Here is a 26,182-nt window from a genome sequence, read left to right on the forward strand (position 1 = left end):
GTAATTTACATGAGAAAAACATTTTGGTTTACTTTCACTAATTGATCTGAAATCATATTTATTATTTGTTTGAAACGCTAACATTTAGCTGTCCAAATGTAATTTTATTGCAGCATTTCAAATTAAGTATCATTTTACAATTATTTGTGGCCAAGTCTTTCTATTTCACATGCAGTTTTTGAATGATGAAAAGTTACATTCCATATCTACTACTCTTATTCTCTGATTAGTTATTTGGAAAGGAAAACTTGTATTTAATTCAGTGCAATTGTTTAAATCCATGTATTCTGGCACTCAGTAAATGTACTTAGGGAAATTTTATTTATAAAAAATAATAATTACTTTTACTTTTATTGACTATGCAATTTCCATACATGTGGATTGTGTCCAGTTGAACTGTGGCCTTATTTTTGTGTAATATAAATGTATTGGTTTTGTCCTCTCTGGAAATGGAAAGCAAAGATGATTTTGTGAATTGTATCTAAATATTGGTATCTTTTGAGCAGATAAAGAAAGAACAAACCTGAAATAGTGTTATAGTAATTATGAATGTTTTTCAAAGTTGAAGAAAAAATCTAAAATAAATATAATTAATTTTAGGAACAATATAACAAAAGTAAAAAAAGCAACTCTACCAAAAAAGTTTTAAAAAAAGTAAAAACATTACCTTTTAGAAGCAATTTTAGAAGGAAAAATTTGTTGATTCATTTGCAAATGACTTAGCAGTACAATAATTGTAAGAAAGTAAACATTCTTCCGCACACTACTGAGGCAGGTATATAATCTATGGCGGCCCCTGGAGGGCTCACTCGGTAGAGCATATGACTCTTGCTCTTGGAGTTGTGAATTCCAGCCCCAATGTGGGTGTAGAGTACTTAAAAATAAAACCTTAAAAAAATAAAGCTCTGTATATTTTAACATAATACTTGGAGAATTTTGGAAATGGAGCAGGAAAGATAAATAAAACTACTACTTATTAGGAATGGTTAGAGGAGCTCTCATCATTTCTCATAGAAAGGAGTACAGCATATATTCCCTCACTTATCTGGCCATATTTGGGAATGAAAGACTTCACATGAGTGCAACTTTTTCAAAAGTAAAGCATTCAAACTATAATTTTAAAAATTTATAACTTAAAAAATTCAAAATCTGTTGCTTTTTTCCCAGGCTTCTTAAATAGAGTATGCTCTGTATTTCACCTTTGCTTGGTGACTGTGAAATTTCATGATGAACATTAACATTTTTTCTTTGCTGAAAAATGGCTTCAAGGTTACCAAATTTGGGAGAAGCAATTTGCTTCAACGCCAATTGATTTGACAGTTTACACTTGTAGAAGTTCTATTCTTTTCTTTTTCTTTTTTTTCATTCTACAATTTTTTGTTTTTCTTTGTTGTCAAATTAAAGCTGTCACATCTCAATTTCTGACCTATTGCTTTCATAGTGTAAATTGGGAGGAGGGCACTTGTTGGAATGAGCACGTGGTGTTATATGGAAACCAACTTGACAATAAACTATATTAAAAATACTGTAACTTGGGGAGTGATACAAATAAGCTCTCTAGAATTGTTATAAAATAAGAGTAAAAAGGTAGAAGTGAAGTCCTGAGACACCCTTCTTTACGGAACTGCCAAGGAATTTGGTGAAGGAAGTCTTGTGGCATGCAGTTTGGCAACTTGGAGGACTCATTGGTCACATCTTTGGTTTTCAATTAAGTTTTGATAATTTCAAATTGCCAGATAAGTGATTTGGGGCAAATTATCAAGAGCATAAAGACTTACAATCCCAATGGGAAAGGGCTTAAAGTGAAGTAGATGAGAAACTGCATGATAGCCACTAATGTAACTTAAATAAATGAAGTATTAATTTTAATAAACTAAATCTTGACACTTGATTATTAAACAAATTAAATATTAAACACTATTAATCATTGAATGCAGTTTAAATACACAGAACACTAACCATCATATATAATAAGCTATGGAAAGAAAAAGATTTATGCATGGACATGAATTTGTTACTTGGATATGGTTTAAGAATAGTTATTCCATCTAGAGGATCTAATCTATAGGATTAACTGGATCCTTTTTGGGGTTGATTCTGTAAATTTATGGTGATTTGCCCCCTTTTTATATGATAGTATTGTTTTCAGTGGTAAATGTGCTGTTGTTGGGAAGACAATGATGAATTAATTGCTTATTTTTTTCATCATTAGGATTCAACCTACAGTCAGCAGTTAATTATCCCAAGTATAGGATTACCTTTGAAAACCAAAGTGTTTGCAGCTGTACAAGCCACTAACCTGGACGGCAGGTATTCTCAAACTCTTATCTTTTGTTGTTGGTGTTTTGTGTTGTCCACACAAAGCCTTGTGAATCATAAAGTTAGCTCATTCATTTTTAATTTAAAAAGTACTGTCATTGCCACACCATTTAGGAATGCTAATAAATAGAAATAGCAAATTACAAAGATTAAGAGGGACACTTATTTTGTGTCACTAATTGGAAAATAACAAGTCTTCCCAAAAAAGAAGGAGGGGGGAGTTACTGGAAGAGGGAATGGGCAGATCTTCTGAGATATCACAATGTTCCTTTCTTTCATCTGAAAGATGATGAGTCAGATGTAGTCATTTCATGAACACTGATGATTTGTGCATTTCTCTCTCTCTCTTTTTTTAATGTTTTATTTATTTCTGAGAGAGAAGGAGAGAGAGATTGAACAGCATGAGCAGGGGAGGGTCAGAGAGAGAGGGAGACACAGAATCTGAAACAGGTTCCAACTCTCTCCATAATGATCTGGGTCAAAATTATAGAAAATGATCCTCAGAAACATCAGTATAAGAAACCCTAAATCGATCAAGTTTCATATGATCAAGTTTTAGATAATCCAGAATGATCAAAATTGAAAGGGAATTCAAAAGCTGAAAATCCTGGCCTACCCTATAATAACATTGTAATGTATACGTGGTTTATTTTGGGTTTCTCACACATTATGTAAAATTTGCATCCTGAGGAGAATAGTATACTCTGGAAATTCTGTTCTACTTTACTTTCTCCCTTTCTGTCTTCTTAGTATTGTTATTCATATACCTTAAATATCATCTTATCAAATGCATGATTTAAAAAATTATTGGCATTTACTTCCCATGGGCTAGTAATTTTTATTACTTCCCATAGGCTAATAATTTTTATTCATTTCCAAAGCTGGAATGAAGTAATGTATAAATCTAGGCACAGTGTAGCCTTATAGAGGAAGGTTGTGTATTTGCCTCATGATTTTTTCTTTTACCTACCACAGTGTCTGTCAGGGAGTCCTACTCTCATCCTCACTGATTCTAGCATAATTTTCAGTGTATAATTTATGCACAAACCTCCTTGCTGTATGTGGTATTATAATATCCCCATCATTTGTTAGAGATAGTAACCTCCAGAAACAAAGCGCTGCTGTTCACAGTGAACATAGAAGCATCTATGTAGCTCAGTTTTGGGTTTTGTTTCTTCAGACTTGGACCAGTTGTTTTGTACACTGTGTGTGTATGTGGTATGTATGTATGATAATAGCCCCACTTGATGCAGGATGGCAAATTGCTATAGATTTTTAAACACCTTGAGCTTAGGAGAATGTTCTAATAAATAAGAAACTTCTGAAATAACCAATAAAAATATAATTCTAGGGGTGCCTGGGTGGCTCAGTTGTCCAACTTCAGCTCGGGTCATGATCTCGTGGTTCATGGGCTCAAGCCCTGTGTTGGGCTCTGTGCAGACAGCTCAGAGCCTGCAGCCTGCTGCACTCTTTCAGCCCATCCCCTGCTTGTGCTCTCTCTCTCTCTCTCAAAAATAAATAAATGTTAAAAAAAACTAAATATGTATATATAGTTCTATCCTGTGGGATGAGACATTCATCAATATTTACTTCCCTTGGATCAGTACAATATCCAAAAGGAGATTCTTATGCTTATATCTTTCTGCAGATGGAATGTCTTAATGGATTATTGCTACACAACCCCATCAGGGAACCCAAATGATGATATTCGATATGATCTCTTCCTTAGGTAAGTCATGTATCAAGAGTAAAGACCCAATTGTAGATAATTGAAATGAAAACTCCAAGTTATATAAACAATTTGTAGGGTATTTCTATAGCTTTTAAATGCAAAGTTTTACACTTTGAGCTCTAGTCCTTATAAAGCGGGAAGTATAAAAGTTGAGAAGAGTTTTCAACACAAAATGCTGATAAAGCTATTGTTGAATGAGAATTGCAAGTAAGTTCGGTCCATCAAAGATGTTTTATTAATGTTTAGGACATATGGGGATATTTCACTGTCTTAGAAAACGCATGGTTAGGATATTATTGACAATAAGAGAAAGGCAGTGGGAGGTACTATTTATCCACAGCTAGACTGTCTTATCATATGTCAAAGGAAAGTAAAATTAAAGTAATGGTCTAGATAATTTAGACCCCAAAATGCTTTTCTTCATTTATCAGTATTTAATATGAAAGTATGATATAGCCTACTACTTCTTTTTTAACAGAGCCAATAACTTCAACTTCATTCTCCACTAGACAATGATAGAGTGAATGTAATCTACATTTGGGGAAAGGAGACATTGATCATAAATACATTCAATCATCCCAGTTTCCTTTCAGCATTTTTATCTGACAGCCAAACAGACTCGAGAGTCAAGCAATGGCTTCTAATCATGCTTATAAAATGCAGTTGGCTCAGATCATTGCTGCTTATTGACACATGATGGGAGTAATATGATGGAAAACCAAAAGAATATGTTTTATTGGCTAAGCAAGGTTAAGATGATGTCCAGAGACTAGGTCAAACTGATACTCTTATATCTTATTGCTGGGACTGTTAATTTGGGCAACATTTTTGGGGAAAAAATGTCGTATGTATCAAAAACCTTAAAAGATTTCATATTCTTTGATTCTACATCTACAGATTTGAAAACATATTCTAAAATATTTATGATTTTCTTGTCTTTCATTGATATTGAACATAGTAAAACTCGGGAGCAATGAAGGATATTCAGCAATAAGGAAAGGACATGAGTGGGTGGATTGTGGAGCACTTGTAATTTGGGAACTCACATTTGGGAACTCACCTAGACACTAAATCATATAAAGTTACTTATAAAACAGGAAAAAAAAAGATTGGTTCTATCCCATCTCCTCCCTTTCTGTCTTCATATTTTTATGCTTCGAAAGATGTGGTTCTTTAAAATTCAAATGAATTGAAATACGAAGTGAAATAATCAGCGTGTACAGTTGTATGTAGAATGGACTTCATTTGTATCATTTATCATGGAAATGACTGTAAGAGAATACATCAACAGGCTCCCAGTGGTTATTTATGCATGGGAGGATTGTGAACCATTTTGTTTTGATGTTTTTCTTATTTTCCAAAATTTCTGTAATGATCACATACTGATAATCTGGAATATGATCATCAGACTTCTAGTATGACTGTGGCTTCATGCTGAATCTTTTCAGTGCTCTTATTAGAAACTATAGAGAGTGAAATAGTAACTAAATGAATCTCTCAAATGTCAGTTGCAGTGAAACTAGGTGGAAAAGAAAACTGAGAAATCCCCAGATAGGTGTTAGTGATGATGAAAACAATTAAGATCAAGAGCAAATGGTGCAGAGGGAGGCCTGCAGGAAGCTCTGTGGGGAGAGGTGGTGGGAGGAGTGGAGAAGAAAAGTGAATATTGAGGGGTCCTGCTGGTGGTAGATTTCAGAAACAGCCAGGAGAAATGTGCAACAGAAGGAGAGGGTACCTCTGAGAGGAGGAGTTGCTAGAAACAGGGCTGAGGTCCAAGAAGCAACAGCTCTGGGGAATATGGAGGGCGAAGGGATAGAGAATGACTGGAGTCTCAGAAGTGGCAGATTTCAGAAAGCACCAGGAAAAGTACATCTTCTAAAAAGTGGAGGATTCACCTTGGAAGATAAGGGCCTTGGTGTAATAGAATCGTGAATGAACCTGAAGAACATGGAGGTGATAATAGAACTCTTGAATATCTCTAAGTTCAGAGAGGCAGAGAAAATTCCACCACAAGTTATGCCACATTCAGTGGAAACTTGTCTGTCATTATAAAGCAACAGTGGGAGAACCTTGAGTTGAGGAAATCCTTGAGGAAGTTTATTACCATTCTACATTGCCCAAAGAGTCCCTGGAAAATGACAAATCTAGGGCAATCTAACACCTTCAACTATGAATGGTAAGCAAATGAAGATACTGCTTGCAGTGTTCCAGTGTACTATCAGAAAAATGTAAAAAAATAGCTGAGAAAAAATATTTAAAGACAAATTAAACTCACTGGAAAGAGGTTGCTGTGAAACAGATAAACAAATAAGATTTGCAATGAAACACTGCAACATTATTTTTTAAATTTTAAAGTTACCATAAAGCAACAAAAGCAGAATTGAAGTGGGATTACATCAAACTAAGAAGCTTTTGCACAGCAAAGAAAATAATCAATAAAATGAAAAGGCAATCTACTGAGTAGGAGAAAATATTTGCAAAACATATATCTGATGAGGGGCTAATATCTAAAATAGATAAAGAATTCATATAACTCAATAGAAAAATAACATTCTTATTTAAAAAAGGGCTGAAGATATGAATAGATGTTTTCCAAAGAAGGCATAGAGATTGTCAACAGGTACCTGAAAATATCTTCAACACCACCAATCATCAAGGAAATGCAAATCAATACTATAATAGAGATATCACCTCACAGCTGTTAGAATGGCTATATCAAAAATATAAGAAATAGCAAGTGTTGATGAGGATGTGGAGAAAAGGGAACATTAGTGCACTGTTGGTGGGAATGTAAATTGGTACTGCCACTATGTAAAACACTATGGGGGTTCCTCAAAAAATTGAAAATAGAATCAACATTTGATCTAGCAATTCTACCACTGAGCACTTATTCAAGAAAATGAAAACACTAACTCAAAAAGTTATATGCACCTCCATGTTCATTGCAGCATTATTTACAATATCCAAAACATGGAAACCTAAGTGTCCAATGATGGATGAATGGATAAAGAAAATATGAATGAATATCATATGGGAGAAAATCCTCATAGATACAGAGAACAGATTAGGCGTTGCCAGATGTGGGGACTTGGGGGTGGGAGAAATGGGTAAAGGAAGTCAAAAGTTAAAAAAAAAAAAAAAAGAATAACTGAAATGGGAAAATAAAGAAGGACAAGTGTCGGAGGCCTGCTCCGACAGGTCCAGGGGTCCCTGAAGGATGGACAGTGTCGGCGAGAGAGAGAGTGAGAGAGCCCCGAGATCCTTTCTGATCACCAGGCAGGCATCTCTGACCTGTCGGTTTTGGTGTCTTTATTTAAAGGTTCAAGAACAACATGAGATCAGAAAAAGGAATTTTTACAATGGGAAGCCTTTTGTGAATTACCTCAATCATAGTGAAGTTGAATTGTACAACTAAGGAAATAACAGGATGTTCTTAATGAAAAAATAGGATGACATATATATGTTAAGTCGTAAATAGTTAGGCTAGGAATTATTCTGTTTGGCTCTCAAGAGGATGAATGTTTTTGAACTGGTTAGTTTGTGGAAACCTATTTGATGCTAAATGAGTGAACACCACGGGGGCCCTAAAGGTGTTAGCTTTTTGTTTTTGGGTTATGTGTTAGCTACTCTTTTCTATCCTCATCCCAGCCACCTGTAAGGGAGGATGTTTGCAGATGGTATGCCTTTGGGAAGGGACTGCCATACATCATCAGTTAGAAGAAGCTGTACATGTTAAGTTTTACCCCTGTTTGTTCCTAAACTCTAAATTAGGCCTTTGTCTTGGGGCCAGGCTCAATTGTCTTTGATATGCCAGGCCCATAGGAAGAGGCTTTTGACAATCACCCACAGAGCTCTCATCTAAAATCTCTTTTGTAAAGGCAGGAATATGCTTTTCCTTATGTGGTATCTGTGTTCGGAATATGGGTCTGATATGGAATATTGTGAGGCCTGGTCAATACCAGCAGGCTCATTTCTAATATGAGCCAGTAGTAGCAGAAGGAGATACCAGTTTTTGTTTCTCACAGCAGGAGCTGCAAACACTGCCATTTCCTTGCTGTGACTACCATCAGAGAGGCCAGTGCGGCTCCCAGCAGACAAGAAGAGAAGGAGAGAAAGAACAAAGGAAAGACAAAAAGAGTAGAGCAGTAGAGACAAGGGCAAAGAAAGGAATGGAAGAAAAGGGAAGGAAAGAGAAGGAAAGTAAACAAGCAAGAAAAAAGAAAAATTGATATCCCTCTTTGTAATAAAAATAAATGACCTGAGAAAGTTCCTGGGAAGACTGAGTAGATATAGTTTTGTCTATTCCTCTTAAGTATATAAAAAAAACCCTATGAATATTATATACAAAACAAGTATAAGAATGATTTTAAAAATATGGAGATAAGGTTAGACCAGCTAGGGATTTTGAGACCTGATGAATGATGGCTTCTTTTTGCCTTATATATTCTAGACTTAGAGCTGAAGAAGTCAGGAACTCAGAAATATCAATGGCCACAGATATAAATAAATGAATGGGTGATAAACCTGTTTGAATGAATGAATGATGAAACCTGTCCTCTCAAGACAAAAGACTAGGAAGGGAGCAACCTAGTAAGACAGAAAGGTTTTACACAATAATTGTTCTATTCTAGTCTAATACCACATGCTAGCAAAGACTGAGTGAAGAACCAAATTTCTACCCTTAACTGTATGTAACATGGTGTCCCAATATCCCATATGGGATGATTTCAGAGAAGGCAGAGTGGAGATTCTGTACTTCTCCTCCCACCTGGCAATAATGAGATACCCTTACATGCCCTTTTGGGTTGATGTCAGAGGAGTCCAAGCAGAAACTCAGGCCATTTATTACAATGCCACATTAACAAGGCCCTAGTCCTTGTGTTGGCCACTCCTACCCTACATAAGCAACAAGATGTCAGTGGAGGCCCAGTGGGGAGTAGAAACTCCTACCTATCCAGCATTAACAAGATCCTTGCTCCTTGCATGTCAAGAAAGGTCAAGAGGGCGTCTGGAATTCTACTCCTATTTGGCAGTAATGACACAGCATCCCTTCTTCCTTGATGAAGTGTTGGCAAAGGAAGTCAGCTAAATTATAAGGTTTACTAAGATCCTGAGTCTTATAACATAATGGCCCAAACATCCTTGGTTCAGTAAATATTGCTTGTCACAGCAACAGTCAGGAAGATCTCAAAATGAATGGAAAAAGAACAAAAATAAATGTGATGGAGAGTTTAGAATTATCTACCAAAGATCTTAAAGTAGTCATTATAAAAACTTTTAACAGACAACAGCAAACATGGTTATAACAAATGGAAAAATAACAATGAAGTAGGAAGTCTCTGAATGGAAATGAGAGACATAAAGAAGAGACAAATGGAAAATTTAGAACATAACCAGAACCAGAAAATTAAACTAAATATGCAACCAGAAAACTAAATATGCAACTACCCTATAATATAGCAATTGCATTTCTGGACATTTTTCTCAGTGACAATGAAGTTTATGTAAGAGACCCACACAAAAAATGTGTACACAAGTATTAATAACAGCTTTATTTGCATTAGCCAAAAACAGGAAAAAATGATAGTCTTCAATGAGTAAATAATTAAAGTAATTGTGGTGCATCAATGTCATGAAATGCTCGTCCTAAATAAAAAGTGAATTATGGAAAAAAAAATAAAAAATGAATTATGGGTACACATAACATAGATGTATCTCTAGATAATTACAGTGAGTAAAAACCAAACCCTCAAAGGTTACATAGTGCATGATTCCATTTATACAACACTTTGAAAAGACAAAATTTTATTAGTCAGGATAGTCTAATGGCTAAATAAATTCTGTAAAAAAATTGTAGTGATGGCAATAGAATTATAAGAACTCACTACAGTAAGAGAGAAGGCTACAAGAATGAGAAAAAGTAACTGGAAGAATTTAAGATGGAGTAAAAAAAAGAAATGTTTTACTGAAATTTCTATAAACAGAAGGAGGACATAAGTAGGTATTCCAGGGACAATAGACACAGTTGAAAGCACAGTATGGGACAGAGAAAATAAAATTAGGACATAGAGATAAAAAGAAACAAAAAGACAAAAGCGTTTACAGTAGGAAAGATAGAAAGAAAAGGTAGATCAAGGGAATACAATACATGTATAATATGCATAAATGGAATTCCTCCATCCAAAAGAAACCAAGAAAATAGAATAGAACAAACATCTAAAAGTATATTCCAGGAATACTTACCTAACTAAAAGAAGACTTACATCAACATAATGAAAGGATTCCCTGGATGAAATCAAGGGTTTCACCAAGTAGAAATGAGGGGAACCATAAAAAGTCATTGTTACAATCTTAATAAACGAGAGAGGAGACTCAGAGAGGCGTCTCTCAGGAAACAGCTCTGGTGGCCAACAAGTAAAGATATAGAAGATCTGAATGACATAATCAATTAGCTATATATTAATAGCTGATGATACTTAACAATAAGAAAACAGAAAGTCAGCATTCCTTGGCAGTTTAAAGCACTTCAATAACACTTGGATCAGAATTGGAAATACGAACCAAAATTTTGCAATACAGAAAGAAAGAGTAAGTTCTTTGAAAAAACAAAATAGAGAAGCCCAAGCTAACCTAATCAAGAAAAGGGGATTAATGAATCTACAAAATACCAAAAAAATATGAAAATGAGAAGGGCGTGGCCCTAACAGTCATTATACTTAATGATAGCTCTAAAATTATTATATGAATGTCATATTATGCAAGATTAGTCACATAGACAAAAATTAGAATATTTTATTGAGTTCAGAAATAGATATAAAACATATGAGAATTTACAATATGATAGACTGTGATATCACAAATCAGTAAGATAAACAGCTTTTAAAATTAGAGCTGGGAAGTAGATAACCATGAAGAAAATATAGCATTGGATCTATAGTTCACTCAATACACCACAATAAATTTTAAATAGATTATTAATTTGACCGAGGCCCTTGGGTGGCTTAGTTGGTTAAGCGCAGACATTGGCTCAGGTCATGATCTCACAGTCTGTGATCTCATGGTTGGTGAGTTCAAGCCCCACATCAGGCTCTGTGCTGACAGCTCAGAGCGTGGAGCCTGCTTTGGATCCTGTGTCTCCCTCTCTCTCTGCCCCTTCCCTGCTCATGTTCTGTCTGTCTCTCTCTCAAAACTAAAATAAACATAAAATCTTTTTTAAAAATAGATAATTAATTTGAATGTAAAAGATGCAGCTTTAAAAGTGGTAGAAGAAACCATATTAACATAAGAAATATTTTTAAAACTTTGAGAGAGAGATGCATGGGGGATGGGCTTAGACGGGTGATGGGTATTAAGGAGGGCTCTTGTGATGGGCACTGGGTGTTGTATGTAAGTGATGAGTCACTGTCTACTCCTGAAACCAATATAGCACTGTATGTTACTAAATAAAATTTGAACAAACAAACTTTGGTATAAGGAAAATCTATTTGTTGCTGAAATACAGTTATTTACTTGGAGATATTGAGGAATTGGTTCCAGACTACACCAATAAAATGAATATTGGAAATGAATTTTTTTATTTCCCAGTAGATATAAAGTTATATTTGTACTATACTGCAGTCTATTAAGTATGCAATATCAATCATTATACCCCCCCCCCAATGTTCATACCTTAGTTAACATACACTTTATCACTAAAAAAGGCCAATCATCATCTGAGCTTTCAGTGAGTTGTAATCTTTTTGCTAGTGGAAGGCCTTACGTCCATGTTGATGGCTGCTGTGTGACCAGGGTGGTGGTTGCTGAAGGGTGGAGTGGCTGTGGTGATTTCTTAAAATATGACAACAATGAAGTTTGCCACAGCGATTGAGTGTTCCTTTCATAAACTATTTCTCTGTAACATGCTGTACTATTTGATTTTATCCACATTTTACCCACAGTAGAATTTCTTTAACAATTGGAATCAATCCTCTCAAACCCTGGTGCTAGTTTTATCAACTGAATTTATATAAGATCATTTGTTGTCATTTCAACAATCTTCACAGCATCTTCATCAGGACTAGTTTCCACCTCAAGTAACCACTTTCTTTGCTCATCTGTAAGAAGCAACTCCTCATCCATTCCAGTTTTATCATGAGCTTACAGCAATTCAGTCACATCTTGAGGCTCCACTTCTAATTCTGTTTCTCTTGCTATTTCTACCACATCTTCAGTCACTTCCTCTGTGGAGGTCTTGAACCTCTCAAAGTCATCCATGAGGGCTGGAATCAAATTCTTCCAAATTCTGTCATGTTGATACTTTGACCTCTTCTTAATGTCATCTAGAATGGTGAACCCTTTCCAGGATTTCAATTTACTTTGGCCAGATCCATCGGAGGAATTATGATCTATGGTACCTCCAGCCTTGTGAAATGTATTTCTTAAATAATAAGATTTGAAAGTCAAAATTATTCCTTGATTCATGAGCTGCAGAATGGATGTTGTGTTAACATCTGGATAATTTGCTGCAGCTTCTATGTCAGCAGTTGCTGCTTTACCTTTTTTTGTTATGGAGTCAGCTTCTTTCTTTAAACCTCATGAACCAACCTTTGCAAATTTCAAACTTTTTTCCAGTTTCTTCACCTCTTTCAGCCTTCACGGAATTGTGGAGAGGGTCTTGTTCTGGATTAGCTTTTGGCTTAAAGGAATGTTGTGGCTGGCTAGATCTTCTTTCCAGACCACTAAAACTTTCTTCATATCAGCAATAAGCCTGCTTCACTTTCTTGTTATTCATGTGTTCACTGGGTTAGCACTTTTAATTACCTTCAAGAACTGTTCCTTTGCATTCACAACTGACTGTTTGGCACAGAAGCCTAGCTTTCAGCCTGTCTAGGCTTTCATGACTTCCTCACTAAGCTTAACCGTTTCTAGCTTTTGATTTAAAGTGAGAGATATGTGACTCTTCACTTGAACACCTATAAGTTATTGTAGGGTTATTAAGTGGCCTAATTTCAACATTATCGTGTCTCAGGGAATAGGAAGGCCTGAGGAGAGGGAGAGAGATGGCCGGGGAACAGCCGGTGGGTGAATGAATAGTCAGAACACACACTTAACAGGTAAATTCACCATCTTATAGGGACACAGTGTGGTGGTGGGGGACTCAAAATAATTACAATAGTAACTTCACAGATCAGCATAACAAATATAATAACAACAAAAATTTTGAAATAATGTGAGAATTAGCAAAATGTGACACAGAGACATGAAGCAAGCAAATGCTGTTGCAAAAATGGCACTGATAGACCTGCTAAGTGCAGATTTGGCACCAATCTTCAGCCTGTAAGAACCACGGTCTCTGCAAGTGCAATAAAGTTAGCACAATAAGACAAGATATGCCTTATTAAAAGCCATACAATAAAATATTGAAAATTTAACCTAAAAACAAAGCTTCTGTGTGTGTATGAACACACACACACACACACACACACACACAGGAGCTAAGCAACAAAGTAAAACAATTGCAACTTAGATAACAAGCAGGGAGCTAGTCTTCTAGCAGACATAAAGAATTTAGAAGAGTCAGAAAGAAAAGGCCAAAAATAAAATAGAAATTTGGGCAAAGGACATAAACAATTTTCAGATAAAGAAATACAATTGGCTCTAATGTATATGAAAAGTTGCACATAGTCATTTCCACTGACAAAAATGCAAATTAAAATTATAAGGTGACAGTTTATTTTTCTTACGCAAGAGCAAATAATCCAGAAACTTTTGCATATATTTTGTTGATGTAGCTTTGGGGAAATAAGGATTCTCTTCATACATTACTTGGGAAGTACAAAATACAGCAATATTTATAGAGGGGAATATGGCAACATCTATTAAATGGCCTTATAGATGCATTGTACAGATAACCCTGCTTGTGTTCAAAATACTGTATTATAAGGCTATATATTATTACTTTGTAAAAAGCAAAAGATTCAAAACAATGCAAAGGTACATAAATAGGAACCTGATTAAATAAATGCTGGTACATTTGTGTGATGGAATGCTACACAGTGTGCCAAAAGAATGAGGTGGCTTGCTAAATATTCATATTTATAAATGTGTATTTACATTTTTTAGATTCATAATGTATGAATCTAAAAAATACAGTGTTAAAGTTTTAAAAAGTAAAGGTACAAAACAATGTAGATAGTGTGCTACTTTTTTTTTTTAAGAAAAAGGAAACCGTGAGAGCTCATTACTTCAGCTTTGGTATGTATATGCCCTGGGAGGGTGCAGTAACGAGTGAGATCACCTCTGGCAGATTTTAATGTAGATGGGGATTGGTGTGGATAAGGGCAATCATGGGAAGGAGACTTTTCACTACATATATTTTATTCTGTTTGAATTTTTGAATATTATGAAAGTATAATCCCTCTAAAATTTGATGGTACTATTATAATCAGAGATTGATCTGTTTAAATTTTCTGATCTAGGTCACTCTTGTCATATTTGTTGAGTTAGCTTATGCTCTTATTAAATATCTGTAACATGGCATGATTTTGTTAGCTCTTAATACTGCAGAAATTAATTTATGATTTCCAGTGGGCTGGTAATTTCCAGTAATATCCTGTTTTCATATTCTCTAAAATGTAGCTGTGACAAAGATCCTCAGACCACTGTCATTGAAAATGGCAGAAGCCAGCAAGGCCGGTTTTCCTTTGAAGTGTTCCGATTTGTGAAGCACAAGAATCAGAAAATGTCCACCGTCTTCCTGCACTGTGTTACCAAGCTCTGCAGAGCTGATGACTGTCCCTTCCTTATGCCAGTATGTTTTTAGCAACTTTATTTTAAATTGTCAAATTGATCTAAGCTAAAGGGTTATCAGGTGTTAGGAACTAATTTCTACGTGGAAAATGGATATGCATTGGGTCAAACAGTTTGATGTAGGATTTATTTATTTATTTATCCATCCAGTAAAGATCTATTGAATGCTTACTTTGTGCCAAGCATAATACTGAGAATACAGACATGTGTGCATGATTTTCTGAACTCATTTAGCTTATCTTTGAGGGCCAGGATGTCAGAGGCCGGCTCTGGCCCAGGTCCAAGGGTCCCTGAAGGATGGATGGTGTCGGCAAGGGAGGTGTGAGAGAGGCCCAAGAGTCTTTCTGGTCACCAGGCAGACATCTCCGCTCTGACTGGGGCTCAACTTTATTTTATAATTAAGTGTTTGGGGGACAGCACAGAAGTGGCATTTGCCTTAAACAATAATTTCCGATAACAAACTTCTTTGATATGTAAGAATTTCCCAGAACATAGATTTGTAGAAGACTCCTGCATAACCTTTATCAATAGTGATTGAGGTAGCGGATTTAGATGCTTATCCTATGGGGAAGGAGGGTATCTTTAGCATATAAGACAATGTTCTTAGCATAAAAAGGGTGAAGTTACTTTTTTGTGAGTAAGGGTAAAAAGCTTGTTTAAGGCGAAGTATCAAGAAAAACAGGTCTTTCAGGAAACACCTTTGCTCCCATAATCACAAAAGAAGTTCATCAATAGGTTCCTTCACAGGGAGCAATCAGCATATTCAAGGCCAGAACAAGTCACTCCAAATACTGATCACAAATGCCTTGGGGGTCGGTACTCCAAGCAAAAACAATTGGGTGGGGGTGGATATCTGTCCTTAACTCTAAATTAGGCTCTTTGTCTCAGGGCCAGACTCCATTGTAACTCTTGTGTTCTTAGCCCCCTTTATTATGTAAGTCTTGGATCTGCAAGCCCCATAGGAAGAGCCTTTTGACAATCATCCACAGTGCTTTCATCTGAAATCACTTTTGAAAAGACAGGGATATGCTTTTCCTTATGAGGAATCTGTGTGGGGAATATCAGTCTGATCTGGAATATTGTGAGGCCTGGTCAATACCAGCAGCCTCATTTCTAACATGAGCCAGTAGTAGCAGGAGGAGATACCAGTTTTTGTTTCTCGTGGCAGGAGCTGTGCAAACGCTGCCATTTCCTCACTGTGACTATTATCCAGCAAGGCCAGTGTGTCTCCATGACCAGGAGACAGTCATGGAAGAAAATAAGACAAAAATGTTATGGTGCAAAGGCAGATGTATATATAGGTTGTAGTAGGAGGCAGTATTCACCTTTGTGAGAGAGATACAACAGGAGAAATTGGGAAGTCTGAAGGAAGACATAAAACCCAAGGTGTGACTTTGAAGATGGATGAATCACATAGGGGCAAATTCAAGAGTGTGAGACCCTTCATGCCAAAGGTTGACCAAAGTCAAAGACACATATAACAGAGTAACCAGGAAACTACCTGGCCATCTGCAAGGTCGTGGAGCAGAGTAGAGGCTGATTGAAAAACCTGGGGAAGGTGCAGGGCTAGCTCTGGAAATGTAGATTTGGCCCTGATGGTCATGATTCCCTTGGATTACAAGTTAGAAGTTCTAAAAGGTGTGGGTCTTAATTGCATACAGCCATCATTAAAATACAGATCCATTTACTCGTGAATTAAAAAAAGTCTATTTCTGGCAGGCCCTCGGAGGTCACATCAATATTAACCTGAAAAAATGCAAGCACAGTTTTTTTATTTGGAATAGCTTTAGTATGTTTTTATTTATGCTCAAATTCATGCATTTCTTCACAAAAACTAATTGCTTTAGTCCTCACTAGCAATATCAGATGGGGTTAAATGGTGAGTCCACATTACCTTGTCTCTGTGCTGACCAACATTTCAGGGAAAGATTTATTAAAGGCTTGCGAGAAATAAAAGTACAGAACTTTGATAAACACAGCCCTTTTTCAGGAGAACCATTGAGCTATGTAAATTAATGAGGCAAAGCACAGTTATAACGAAGGAAATAAGAAATGTGGTCCAAGCCAGAAAAAGAAACACTGTAGCAGTTATATGCAAAGTAATTAAATAAATGCACAGAAGTAAATGAATAAAATTAAACATGTGGTATCTCTTCCAAAAGAATCTGCTTTCCAAATGGCCATAAAGAACTAATTTTGTGCCGGTGTGGAATTTCATTTGTTTTCATTAACACCTCAGATTTGCGGCCACAGAGAAAGGAGGGATGCAGGGAGGAGGACCACTTGGAGCCCCCAGAGCACGTCTGGAAACGCCATCCTCTCTGCTGGTCCCATCATTACTCGGAGTGGTAAGAATGCTTCTCCTTTTGTGTGTAATAATAGACTGCTCCAAAATGGCTTATTACTTGGCTTCTAAGGAGAACTCAGAGTGGTTTCTAAACAGCACTAATTAACTGTGAAACAAGATAAACTGCTAAGCAACTTTAATTTCACAGTAGTTTCCTGTTTACTCAACTTGCACACAAAGGGCAATATTGGCTTTACAATATTGCCCTTTTTACACAAACACATGCACACGCATGCGTGCGTGCACACACACACACAAACACACAAGTATACAAATATACCGTGCAGGACATTTTTCACTCTCCCCTCCCCTGTCCTGCTCCCTTTCCCTGAAGACTGCCCTGTGTGAACTGCACTCATCTGCTGCTTTGCCATCCAGTCTTTGGTTGGGCTTGGCCAGTAGGTGGTGCTATCAGAGGATGGAAGTAGCCACATAACTCCTCCCAGCCAACTTTTTTTTTACAGAACTGGAAACCCTCTCTTTAACCCATAGGCCAAAGAACTTGACCTTCTCTTGTGAATTCCCTACATCTGTATAAGTAGTCCTATTAAGCTTTTCTTAAAATGCCCAGTGTGAGTACCATTTGCTTCTTCCCAGGATCCTGAATACTACATACCCCTTCCAGTGCACTCCACAGTGGCCACGAATCTAATAGCCACAACTGTTTATACACATATATTCTCATATTTACAAGTATTTGTAAACACACTCTCCAAAGGCATACTGCTTTATGTCAGTGTGAACCCAGGGACATTCGGAATCAATTGGATAAATCAGACATGCAGTGTAGACAGCACAAACTTAAGTCAGAAACACTGGTTCTAGCTCTAGCTTTTGTCTAAACAAGCTATGTGATGTGAGATTTTATTTCACCTCTTGGGGTAAATATTTCCTAATTTTTAAAATGAGGGGTTTGAAAAAGTTGCCTTTAAGTTTCTAACTCTATAGCTCTAAAATTGTCTTTTAAAAAAGCTGAATTCTGGTTTGGATTATATTCTAATAATTTTTTCTCAATATTGTATAAGCCATAAGGCTATTACTGCATTTCAATTAGATTATTTTTACTTTTTCTCCCATGCGTCCTGTTCCACAGTGAAAAGAAAGTTTTGTGTGAAATAGGTAATTAAGAAAAAAATGGTTTTGGCCTAAAAAGTTTAGACAATTCCTTAGTTATTTACTCCTCTGTGTTTGTGTAGACAGAGCATTATTTAAAAACAAGCTAATAGGCTTTTAAAAATAATACAGAAATTTATTAAATATGAAATTTCAAACTTAGTCTGCACTCCCTGAGGTTTGGTATGTGTTTTGAATGGTTTGAAAATGACTGGTTTGTGGCTTGTGAAAGGCCCAATTCTTATCTAGCTGTCAGAAATAGCTCCTGGAATTACACCACATGGAAATTCAGCTCTTATTGCCAATAATTAGGAATGCTTTTGGGTAGGCACAATAAAAAATATTTTTATTTCTATGGAACATATCTAGTGTCAGTTTTGTAGAAGAAAAAAATTTCTTGAAAGTGGCATTTCTCTGCCTGTGTTGAGTAAATGGCTTTTCCTCCTTATTAGCTTCTTTGCTTCCTTCTTACCTGGGCCAAAACCAATCTATATATTACAAAGTTTAAATAATTTATTAGTGTAAGATATGTTTTTATAAAGACCAACATTTCTAAGACCCCCAAACCCCAATAAAGATTACCAGAGAGAAGTTTCTAATTCCACCATAACTAACAGCCAAACAGGTTTGGTAAGTTTCACCCCAACCATATTCAGTTGCCCAAACTATCTATGCTAAAACCTCAAAGAGCTGATGCCTTGATCAAAAATGTCTCTGATGTCATGTCTGGATGTCTTCTTTTCCAATTTCAGCCTATTTCCGTCTCATGGATAACATTCATTTTCCAACACAGTAGTGTTATCTTAGTCACCTCCGTCTCTTCACTGGCAAAGCTCCCAAAGGATCATGTTCAGACCTTCCAGATGCCCTTCATTCCTCTTTTACTCTCTATGGATTGATTTTTTTATAATTTTGATAAATGGTAATAGGAAAGTGCATTTGGAGGCAATCATGGTGTCCTCACTGTGTAAGGGACCATATATGACAGTGTTCATATTATGATACTTATAGTACCAACCAAAAAATATTATATTAAACTCTATATAAACACAGAACTCAGAAATCAAACCATATCTATCCACAGGAAAATTCTATGTGAACTTAATGTCTAGCTTAATGACTAGGGCTACCTTCTTTTCTCAGTTTCACTTTATGTTTAACTGAGGTCAGCTAGAATTTATCTCTCTAGATCCTGTGGCCGGTTTTATATAGACAAGTCCAATTTCAGGCTTGATTTGCTCTCTTCAAAGCTCTCCGGCACTTGGGGATTTTTGCTCTCTTTACTCATTGAACCACTCTTTTCCCCTAGACAACTGACTTAGGGTCAAGTTTAATAAGTTGTTAAAGCACAATACTTTTGTTTTAATGAATCAGACATTCTGCTTATTCTTACTTAACATTGTTAATCTTTTTGTTGGTTGATTTAGGAAAATATTCACGTCTTCAAAATTTAAAGTCTTCAAAATTCCTGAAGTTCTTATTTTACGTCCTCACATGCTAAAAGTATTTGGTAGGGAAATTCTTATCTTGGGGTGCAATTCTGGAAATTCACAAGTGCAAGCACTGGAACACAATAACACCTAATTGTTTTATTACATAAAGTCTGATGGAAAAGTCCAAGCCAAGCTATTCAACTTGTGTCATTGAGTTTTATGGGGAGTTAATAATTCATTCAAGCTTCCATATAGGACAGGCACTCTGCTAGGAACTGGGAATACCACAGAGAACAAACCATAGTCTCTGCTCTCAGGGATCTTAGTGTTCAAAGGTAGAGACAGACTATTAACGAACATAACACAATGGAAGGTAAAAAGTTTAAAGTTCTAAATTTGAAATATGTGGTCCATTTTACCACAAAGGTGATTGAAAATTTAAAAAAATAGTTTGCTTGTGCTAAGAAAGGAAAAATATTTATTCTGTATATATCTTTGCACTGACGTTTACTTTTTCCATTTATTTCTACTACTTATATGAGAGAAAAGCAGGGGGAAAACAATTTGTCTTCTACTTTGGGCTTCCAAACAACTGTGCTATTGCCGCCCTCACTTTCTTCCTGTGGGTCCTCAGCTAGTGGGATGTTTTTGGAAGAGCCCACCAAGTTTAGTATTCCAATCTGTTCTAACTCCAGAAGGTTTCTTTTAGCACATATGTATATGGTAAGACCAAATGTGTGTGTGAGAAAAAAAAAACAACCCAAAAACAGAGCGTACGTTGAAAAAAATCTACTGGACAACATCTACTTCCCCTTTGGAGCTAGATCAAATTGCAGGAGACTGGAAGTTGACGGATAGCAGAAACAGCAACCAGATAAAGTGATTCTCTCTACCTTTATCCACTATTAAATACAATACCCAATAATAATCAAATATTATTTGAATAGTGTTTTGAGTGTTTTGATTTTAGTCATCTGCCAGAGGCAGAATGCTTTCAGTTTTTCAGCATCATGGAACCAGTAGCTAGTAGGGCTCATTTGACATGTTGTCTCAGGTGAAGATTTTGCCCACTGCCCAGTCCTTGTGAATAGCACCTCCGATATTGCTCTCATGGAAGTGTTGGTGGTAATGTGAGAGAGGAGGAGGCTATCCTGACCTCTTTCATTAACTTCAGGATGCAGAAAATAGTAGAGGCATCCAGTCCCAGGACTTTCACCTAACTTGGGGCACATAGAAGGATGGGGCATTCTATTCTTCAAAAAAAAAAAAAAAAAAAAATTAAGAGCAAATAAGTGTGATTTCTAAACAAAGAATAACTTTGAAAATGAAACTTTAGAGCATTATATATTCCTTTCATGTTTCAGTGAGGCAGCTTGTCTTGGAAAGGGGGCATGCAGATCTTTTAGAAGAATTGTTCACAGTTCATTCACTTTATCCATTTCCATGAGAAACAATGTCTTTATAAAATAGTGTGGGTTGGAGGTTAGGGTTTTCCTAAGGGTGTCCCTATTATGAAAATTAATGCTCTTCCCCCCACCCCCTTTTTGTCCTATAGTGGTACACTGCACCATTCTAAAGAATACTATAAATGAGAATTCTATCAGTTTGGGACATTGCATTTCAGGCTCAAACAACAGAATCATCAGTTATGCCAAGACTCATATGTCTTAAAAGAAGTGGCATCAGATAGTTTATAATATCACATCAGGTTCTTCCAATAAATTATTTCAAAATTATTTCAAAAACTAATACTGGAGTTTCATATGGCTTGAGATATTCATCTTTATAACTAAACACATTTTCCATACTTGGCTAGTTTATATGATTTTAGGAAAAGGATTCTGAAATTGAACATTTTGAAATTTTAACATATGTTTACCTTATCATGGAGGCCATGACAGATGGAAGTTTCTTCATCTGTAAAATGGGGGCAGCAATAATATCTAAACCATATGTCTGTTATGAGGACAAAATGTGATGATATATGAAACAGCACTTTGTAAACCGTATGGAATTACACACATGTTAATTGTAATAATATTTATCCTCCAAAATCAATCTGGCAACTGCACACATTTTATGGTTCAAGTAACAGACACTCACAGACACATACACACCCAAATGTTTAAGAACAGAAACAAAATCCACTCATTGTACAGGATCAGGGGTTAATGGCTATATGATTACAAAATGGGTAACACAAGTTGGGAAGCCAGGTGAATGCATTCATTCCATGTATTATTATGTTTGCCAGGGATGAGTAAAAAAATCAACAGGTTTAATCTTTTACTTAACAGATGCAAACAAACAAACAAACAAACAAACTACAACTCAAGAGTAGGAGTCATGTTTTCCTTTCATTTAGTTATCAAGTGTGAATTTATCTTTTTGGAACTTAAAATGTTTTTACAGATTATGATGGCAAATTGGCAATACTTAAAACAGAGGAGCACTAAATAATGAATACTTCTCTAAAACAGAATAACAAATGGCAGGTTATAGGGCTATAAAAATTGTACTAACTGTAAACAATTACTGCCCCCACTAACCTGACTAAAGAGATAATGATGGAGCAAAGTTGGCAAGAAAAAATATAGTACAGTATATTTTGCGATTCTATTTGTATGCCTGAGGCAGTGTCAGGGTGTGGGCCTGGGGAATGGATAGATAATAAAATCTCAGACACATGGAACAGGAAATGTGAAGACAGAATAGTTTCGGAAGATTTTCATTATTGCCTTAACCATGGGGCTTTTGGTGAAGGGAAGGGCAAATGTAGGTAAAAAGTAATCATATAATTATAATACACCTAGGTAAATATTTAAAGATACGATATTGCTTTTCTTTTTCTTTTCTCCTCCAGATGAGACTCCAACCAACAATTCACAGCTTGGTAAGATAACGAACATACATGGAAAATAAAAGTATGATTTTGCAAAATTTTAAGTATTTTTTGATAACGTGTAAAACTCTAGACAACTAAATATAATGAGTTCTGGTTTTACAGGTTTGTTATATTTTAAATAATAGTTCACTGAGAATTTCTAAACTCATATGTAACCTATTGGTCAATTTTTATAGCATTTTATAGATAATTTTGTTTTTGGCTGCTCAGGGATACCTGGCTTCTAACCCACATAATCCTTTGGTTACTGGATTCAATTATAATCAAATAGATTATAGCATGAATCAATGTCATGCTGTTACTTTGCAAGATAGCAATGACAGATGTGTTGCAGGTATGAATTGGGATGAAGTGAGATAAATCTGATAGTGGACCTTCCCACTGTGTGTGTTGTTATGCTTGCAGGTTCTCCAGGTGAACCTCCCTTCCAGCTGAATGCCATCACCAGTGCACTGATATCAGGGATGGTCATCCTGGGAGTCATGAGCTTTTCCCTTCTCCTGTGCTCACTGGCCCTTCTACACAGGAAGGCACCCACCAGTTTGGTGTTGAATGGCATAAGAAACCCAGTCTTTGACTGACTTTAACAGGTCCCTTCTCTCGGGAGAAGGATTCACTGACTATACCCTGTGTGACTGCAGTCAGTGTTTTCATCCAAACTGAATGCCAGCCAGCATTTGATATATGTAGGTTTGATAGATTTCACAGTGTAGTTCGTCAGCATGATGACAGTGAAAGAATTTTGACGGTTATCACTCTTGTCACGTGAGTATGTGGTCAGCCCTATTTGTATGGCACCAATGGGTGTAATGACGTCAAGCAAACAATATTCAGGACTTAGATCTTATAAGATCAGTCATATTTCATTTTATTTCAATTTTCGTTTGATTATTGGTTGTTATAGAGATAAAAGGTGGAGATAGAAAAAAAAGTACATTTGTTGCATTTTTCCCCTTAATCATTAAAACCCAGTGTGATGGCATTTAGATTGTTTATACAGTCCTAAAATGAAAGTTATTTGCTGTTGTTGTTGTTGTTTTGTTCCAGATAACTCCAGCTTAGGGATATGTTTTAATTGGACTGGTTCATTTGGACACCTGAGATTTAGTTACTGTTTCTATGACCTGTGTGTTTTTGGGTGATTTCCATGTCTATGACATTCATTAAAAAAGTAAAACAAACAAAACACAACCAACAGATTCTTGGGGAATGTATCTTAACCTGGAGCATCTACTTATGTAGCAGACAGTAAAAATAGTTGTTAACCTCTAAAGGAAACCAAGTGACCCTAGGTCATTATTCCTTTGCATGGGAATGGCTGTGATCAGTTTTCTCGTGGTTCCTGTGAGAACATCAGCACATGTTTACTCTCCTCCCAGGTAAACAAGTCAGCCGCCTTTGCAGCTGTGCTTCCAGTGGTGAGGCAGCTGTGAAAATCATTCTTCATTCAAGAGAGTGGGAAGGCAAACCATAGTTGTGGGAGAGGATATTGCCCCCACACATAAGCATAATGTTCCCATGGGGTTTTTAACAACATAGTTTCCTTTCCCCCCCCATGACAAAGGGTAAACAGAGTAGATGTATTCTGCAGAACATTGTTGGAGTCTCTACAAAAAAATGTCCTTTTCCCACAAATTTCTGATGCTGGCAAAGCAAATAATCTGGAAGAGCCCTACTTTTTAAGGTGTCTTCTTGAAAGTGTCACGATTGCCATGGAATAAACAGTATTTTCCTGTAAGAGTAAACTGCAAGAAGTTGTGATCCTTTGTCAGTTTTGCAAAAAAAGTGTTTAAAAGCCAAGTTTTAAGCAGCCTGTATTCTTACCAAGAAATCATCTTTCTCTTTGTCTAGTCTATTCACACAACTGAAAAGAAAAATTCAGTGACAAACATCAAAACCTAGCATGTGTGGCTATTACGATTCCTACATTAACCAGAACAACTGCTGTAGAAACTAATTTCTGTTCAACATTTGTGACCCATTGTTTAGGACTTAACCTACTATATTATATGCAAATCACTATATAATTTTAAATTTGTTTCAATGAAGCACCTATGCTCTGAAATTAATAATTAAATCAATCATCAAATCAAAAAACACTGTCTCCAATTTGCCTGAACAGATCAGAAGTAAGTCTTTATATTATAATAATTAGCTATCTGATTACCTCAACTTTCTTTTTCAAGGTATAGACACACAGTGAAATGAGATCTGGAAAGTCTTCAGATAATTTATTCAATATGAAAAAGTCTAATAGTTAAAAAGGCAATCTCCTCTTCCCTGTGTTTCTTCAAGATCACTTTGAAGTGACCATTCTGAACTTTGATCTGTGGTTAAAAATTTATTTTCTACTTTAAAGGGAAAACTCCTATGGAAAAAAAATGTGTGGACCATGCATGCTACTTATGTGACCTTATTTGTACATGGAATAGTGCTAAAATAGTCTAGTAAATCTATTTCAGATACTTTAACTGAATTGCCATTAATGTGAAGATTAAATCCTGTGCACAGGATACTGTCATTGAAACCAGTTGATGAGGTTGATTTTTGTGCTTTAGGGATGGCTGCTGTTTTCGGTGTTGACCTTTTACATTGTACATACCACTTTTTAAAAACTGAGTAATGGACACATCGTTTTGCAAGCAACTTACGTCTTGCATTACTTTTTTTTTTTTTTTTTTGCCATCCTTTCATCATAAATGGGAGGCTCAGAGCTACAATGAGCCCACCCAGGTTTGTTTTATACAGCTTTGTTCTTCTCAACCTGCTGTTATGTGTAGTATTTCGTTACACTGAATATTTTGGTTACTATAGTGTGAAAACCTTACGAAATATGTGCAAAGGTTCCTTCAGTTTTAATACCTCAAACTGTGTTTTTGCACTTCAGGGGTAAGGTCTGATGACATGTAAAAGGTGATTGTTTAATAAAATAATTGTAAATGAATATCTTTAAAATAGTCAACCTGTTTTTTTTTTTTAAAGATATTTCTCCTTCCTACTCTCAACATCCTCTTCCTGCTTTCACAAACAATAAGAAAGATTGAACTTAAAATAAGCTACCTGTTGCAACAGGAAAGGGCTGTGAACTCTGGAGCTAGATGAAGTTTGTTCTTTCCATATGGAACCTCCTGGTTACGGCTCTGTGTCAGGAAACACATCCCAGAGATCAGCTGACGGTAAAGAAGAGTTCTTTACCTTGAGTTTGAACACTGACTAAAATTGAGCCTATACTTTTTAAAACTTTGAGGGAAGAGTAAGAACTGGAAGGACAAGGACTCAGCTTCTTGCCAGAGTTCACAGGCTCTCGTGACAGATCCATCAGGGTCTGGCTGCCATCCCTTGATTGGGAAAGTGACAGAGAGTTGAAAAAAGCTTTTCCTGACTCAGAGAGCATCTAATCTTATGGAAGTGAGTGCTACTCTGGGTACTCAAGTGCTGGCACTTAACTTTTGGGGCATCACAGAAATGGTGGTTCATCAAAGGACATTGTCAGCTGTGGAAAATGTAATGTAGTAAACTTTTTTTTTTTTAATTTTTAATGTTTA

At 36.1% G+C, this 26,182-nt stretch overlaps 1 protein-coding gene across 2 annotated transcripts in view; it reads left to right on the top strand.

Moving 5' to 3' along the window:
- Positions 1-25,354, top strand: part of ZPLD1 (zona pellucida like domain containing 1) — an 82,882-nt gene extending 57,528 nt beyond the window's left edge. For both annotated transcript variants that reach the window (XM_039216590.1, XM_039216591.1), the window contains exons 8-13: positions 2,213-2,310; positions 3,968-4,048; positions 14,669-14,840; positions 17,079-17,187; positions 22,596-22,625; positions 23,043-25,354. In XM_039216590.1, the coding sequence (XP_039072521.1) occupies positions 2,213-2,310; positions 3,968-4,048; positions 14,669-14,840; positions 17,079-17,187; positions 22,596-22,625; positions 23,043-23,218 (666 nt within the window). In that variant the 3' untranslated portion in view covers positions 23,219-25,354. The remainder of the gene's footprint in view (positions 1-2,212; positions 2,311-3,967; positions 4,049-14,668; positions 14,841-17,078; positions 17,188-22,595; positions 22,626-23,042) is intronic.
- Positions 25,355-26,182: the final 828 nt, after the last annotated feature.

Source organism: Hyaena hyaena, unplaced genomic scaffold, assembly GCF_003009895.1.
Source record: "Hyaena hyaena isolate Hyena2069 unplaced genomic scaffold, ASM300989v1 scaffold_644, whole genome shotgun sequence".
NCBI classification, from domain to species: domain Eukaryota; kingdom Metazoa; phylum Chordata; class Mammalia; order Carnivora; family Hyaenidae; genus Hyaena; species Hyaena hyaena.